This window comes from Jatropha curcas, chromosome 10 (assembly GCF_041381405.1).
Source record: "Jatropha curcas cultivar XTBG-Jc1 chromosome 10, XTBG_Jcur_1.0, whole genome shotgun sequence".
NCBI lineage: Eukaryota > Viridiplantae > Streptophyta > Magnoliopsida > Malpighiales > Euphorbiaceae > Jatropha > Jatropha curcas.
Genome location: NC_143160.1, coordinates 3,037,031 through 3,041,211, shown reverse-complemented (window position 1 = coordinate 3,041,211; position 4,181 = coordinate 3,037,031). Strand labels below are relative to the sequence as shown.

General features: G+C 36.8%; 1 protein-coding gene across 1 annotated transcript; it reads left to right on the top strand.

The window, feature by feature from the left end:
• G3PP1 (putative glycerol-3-phosphate transporter 1) lies at positions 1–3,054 on the top strand. The gene is made up of 3 exons (XM_089715624.1): positions 1–189; positions 1,028–2,105; positions 2,199–3,054. The coding sequence occupies exons 2-3, from the start codon at positions 1,103–1,105 to the stop codon at positions 2,762–2,764; spliced, it is 1,569 nt and encodes a 522-aa protein (XP_089571750.1). The 5' UTR covers positions 1–189; positions 1,028–1,102; the 3' UTR covers positions 2,765–3,054.
• Positions 3,055–4,181: the final 1,127 nt, after the last annotated feature.

Here is a 4,181-nt window from a genome sequence, read left to right as displayed (position 1 = left end):
GCTTGCGCAGCTGCAAAATAGCTATAGCCAGCTGCTTTGTTCGTCAAGCACTGAAAAACCAAGAAAAAGGGAAGTGTTTGTTTTAGGGAGGGAGAGAGAATCAGAGTCAGAGATAGAAAGTGACACTTTCAATATTAGAGAGAAAAAAATCGATAACAGGCAATCAAGTGATCTTCAATTAACCAAGAGGTAAATGCTACTTCAGTTTATATATGTATATATCAGCAACCATATATTCTTGTATAGTTGAAAAATAACCGCTTTTTGAATTTTGTATTGACATTGCGCTTTTAAATTGAGTCTTTCTTTGGGATATAAGACAATTATTGGGAAAAGTAGTGGGTATTTCTTCTAACATCAATTATTGTTGAAAATAATTCGATTTGTTCTTCAAAATTTGTTCGTTGCAACGTATTTTTCGATGAAAAAGCATGCGCTTTTGATGATTCCCTTTGTTTTATTTCCTTTTTTTTCTTTTTTTTTTTTTTTGTGTTTCTGCTTGTTTATCAATTTGTTGATGTTTGTGATTCTTCATATGCTTTTTTTTGGATTAGTTCTATTAAATATCTATTGGACTTATTATAAGTCCATACTTGTTTAAAAGCGTCATAATTTTTCCTTGGAGAGGAGAATTTCTTTCTGCCGTTTTCTTTAATAATACTACTTTTGACCGATTCAATTTGAGCTGAGTTTGAAAACGGTTTTTTGAAATTTTTGTGAAAGCGTTTGTTTTTGGGATGAGAGATTGTGGTTTCTTTTCCCTTTCCTTTAATTAATTTTGCAAAGAAAACGATAAATTGTGTTTAACTACAAAATCCAACTCATCCCCTGTTCAATATGTTCAAATTTCAGTCACTATTTCATTTATCGGTCAGATACTACTGTGAAAAGTAATTTGTTTTGTCAATTGAATTCTCCTGTTTCATTCTTTAATTATCTTTAGATATTTTTTCAGTTAGTGTGAACTATTGCGGCTGGGGCTTTGAATTGTTATCTCATGTTAGTATTCCATTTGCCTGCTTTGCAGATTTCTGCTTTTGGTCTAAGAGAGGAAAGTGAATCGCTTGTCCTTTATTCCTAGCAGTGTAAAGATTATTCGTACATGGGTCCATTATCGGAACTAGCACATGCGGGGAATCAAAATAAACCCTACGGAATTCAATTCTTAAAATGCATAAGGAAAAACAGAGTTTCCTACAAAACCTACCAAGCCATTGTCTTGATTGTAACATTTTTTGCATACGCTAGCTACCATGCTGCTAGAAAAACCACAAGCATTGTCAAGAGCACTCTTGATCCTGAATCATCGGAGTTGGGTTTGAAGCTCTTTCCATGGAAGATCACTTACTTGAGTGAACCAGTAGAAAGAAGGCTTTCATGGAAACTAGGAGATGGTTGGGCCCCTTTTAATGGATCAGATGGTACTGCCTTGCTTGGTGAACTTGATGTAGCTTTTCTCTCTATATATGCCATGGGAATGTATTTCTCTGGACATATAGGTGATAGGATGGATTTAAGGATCTTTTTGACGATAGGAATGGTGGGAACAGGCTTATTTACTTCGCTGTTTGGTGTTGGATATTGGGCAAATATACATAATTTTTACTACTACTTGATAATGCAAATGCTTGCTGGTTTGTTGCAATCAACTGGATGGCCTTCAGTGGTTGCTGTGGTTGGGAACTGGTTTGGGAAAACCAAGAGGGGGCTGATTATGGGCATATGGAATGCTCACACCTCGGTTGGGAACATTTCAGGGTCTGTGATTGCTGCTGCAATGTTGAGCTATGGATGGGGCTGGTCATTTGTTGTTCCTGGCTTAATCATTGCTTTTATTGGCTTGGTGGTTTTTCTACTTCTGCCTGTTAATCCTGAATCCATTGGAATTGACAGAGATGAAGATGAATTGAATTCTCCAAGGAAAACTGGAGAGGAAGTCAGAGAGCCTCTTTTAGGATCAGACTCCATGGTCAAGGAGACAGCAGTTGGGTTCATTGAGGCATGGAAAATTCCCGGGGTTGCTCCATTTGCTCTTTGTCTTTTCTTTGCCAAATTGGTGGCTTACACATTTCTCTACTGGCTTCCTTTCTACATTAGCCACACAGGTAATTTGAACTCAACTGTCCTCTTTAAGCAGAATTGGAATTACTTTCTGTTGTTTATTGTCAACTTACAGATTATTGAATACTTCTTTGCAGCTATTGATGGGAAGTACTTATCCAGTGGCGCAGCTGGGAACTTGTCAACGATGTTTGATGTTGGAGGTGTGCTTGGGGGGATCTTAGCTGGGCACATTTCTGATCGTCTGGATGCCAGGGCTATTACGGCAGCAAGCTTCATGTATTGTGCAATCCCAGCTCTCTTCTTTTACCGTAGCTATGGACACATTTCCTTGACTGTAAATATTGCTCTTATGTTCATCACCGGCATGTTTGTGAATGGGCCCTATGCTCTTATAACAACAGCTGTATCAGCTGATTTGGGAACCCACAAATCTTTGAAAGGGAACTCAAGGGCATTGGCGACAGTTACTGCAATTATAGATGGCACAGGCTCTGTTGGGGCAGCAATTGGACCTTTACTAACAGGTTATATTTCTGCTAAGAGCTGGAGTGCAGTTTTTACAATGCTGATGGGAGCAGCTCTAATTGCTGGTCTGCTTCTGACTAGACTTGTAGTGGCTGAAGTGACTGCGAAAATTGAAGAATCAAGATCTCAATCATCTGCAGCATCAAGAATGCCAGCAGTTTCACTTGAAGTGTAATTTCCACAATAGGGCAGTTTGGGATTTTGTTTTGTATTGCTTCTGTGTGATTCTTGGAGTGTTTATGAGCTCCAGAGATAACAAATGTTGAGGAGAAGATCCTCTGACAGTTGTTCAAGATGCGAGATGGTGTTTTTGAACCTTCTCCATGCTTTTAGTCTGATACACATTAGCAAAGATTAGAAAAGGAATTAGGGTGGGGTTGATCCTGCCAATGTCTGAATGTACATTTTTGTTTGTATGATATATATTGATTTAACGACAGAAAAAAGAATCCGCATTTAGAGTCTTGATCTTTCTTGGATTTGGGTTTATGAAACAATGGAAATTGCGTTCTATGGCAAATCTTGGATTAAATTGGCAGTAATTGGTTAATAATTCTAATGTTTAAATTATTACCCAGTGCCTAATATCGAGATCTTTAACTAATTAGAGATTTTAATCTTTCTTTGTAAATTCTTCAAAGGGGTGCACTGTTCACGAGTTTTGCAAGAAAATGATGTAGTAAAATTGTAAATTACGCGTAAGAGTAAATTTTGACTTTTGTCTAATGTCCAAAACCTGGTTGATTGATTTCAGTTCTGCGTTTCGGCTTAACCAATGAAATGAAGTGCAAATCCCAATAAATAATTGAGCAAAAGGCTAATATAAAAATTATACATTCAGCTTCCATTAACTTATATGAGTATTAATTAATGTGAAAGTGAAACCTTGCTGTAAGAACCACAAACTAGATGCTAGTTGTTGGTTTGCAGCCACTAGAAACTGATTATTTGGTTTCAATTTAAAAAATAAATTGCCGACCTTTAAATATAATATTATTGGTTTCAATTGTTAGCGGTTTGTGCTTCACCCACGTAGGATCCCCGCAGGCCCAATAGCCATAATGTCACTGATGATCATGTTTAAATTTTTTATTAAACTCGACATTGTTCAGTGTCCTAGCAGATAATTAAATTAAAAAATTTTGAAAAAGAAGGGCAGTAGATGTAGAGAGTGCCACATTCGCATCGGACAAGTAGAAACCTTCCAGCCCTCTTATCATTTCTTAACTTTAATTTGTAGAATAGGAAGTTCCTTGTAAAAATTTGTTTTCTGATTAATTTATTTTAATAATCTCTTTAGTCAGCAATTGGCTGAATGTTATAACTTAATGAATTTCTCTAATTCTAATTCTCCATTGTCTGTTTTTCCGTTCAGCTGCGGTGGTTATTTTATTGAGATTGACATGTGCATGTTCAAATGGCTGAAATGGGCCGAAGCCTTTTTAACATGAAATGGAGCATCAAATGCGAAATGAGCAGTGCAGATTTTTGAGAAACAAAACTGGGTTATGACCTATGGATCGTTAATGTATTTGAACAATTTAATCGTACAGCTTACTGTCAAATGGCTTTGCAGAAAGGTCAGTATTTGA

Coding starts and splice junctions, on each gene's coding strand:
- G3PP1 (XM_089715624.1), top strand. CDS start 1,103: ATGGGTCCATTATCGGAACTAGCACATGCGGGGAATCAAAATAAACCC. Junction 2,106..2,198: donor TTTCTACATTAGCCACACAG/GTAATTTGAACT, acceptor ACTTCTTTGCAG/CTATTGATGGGAAGTACTTA.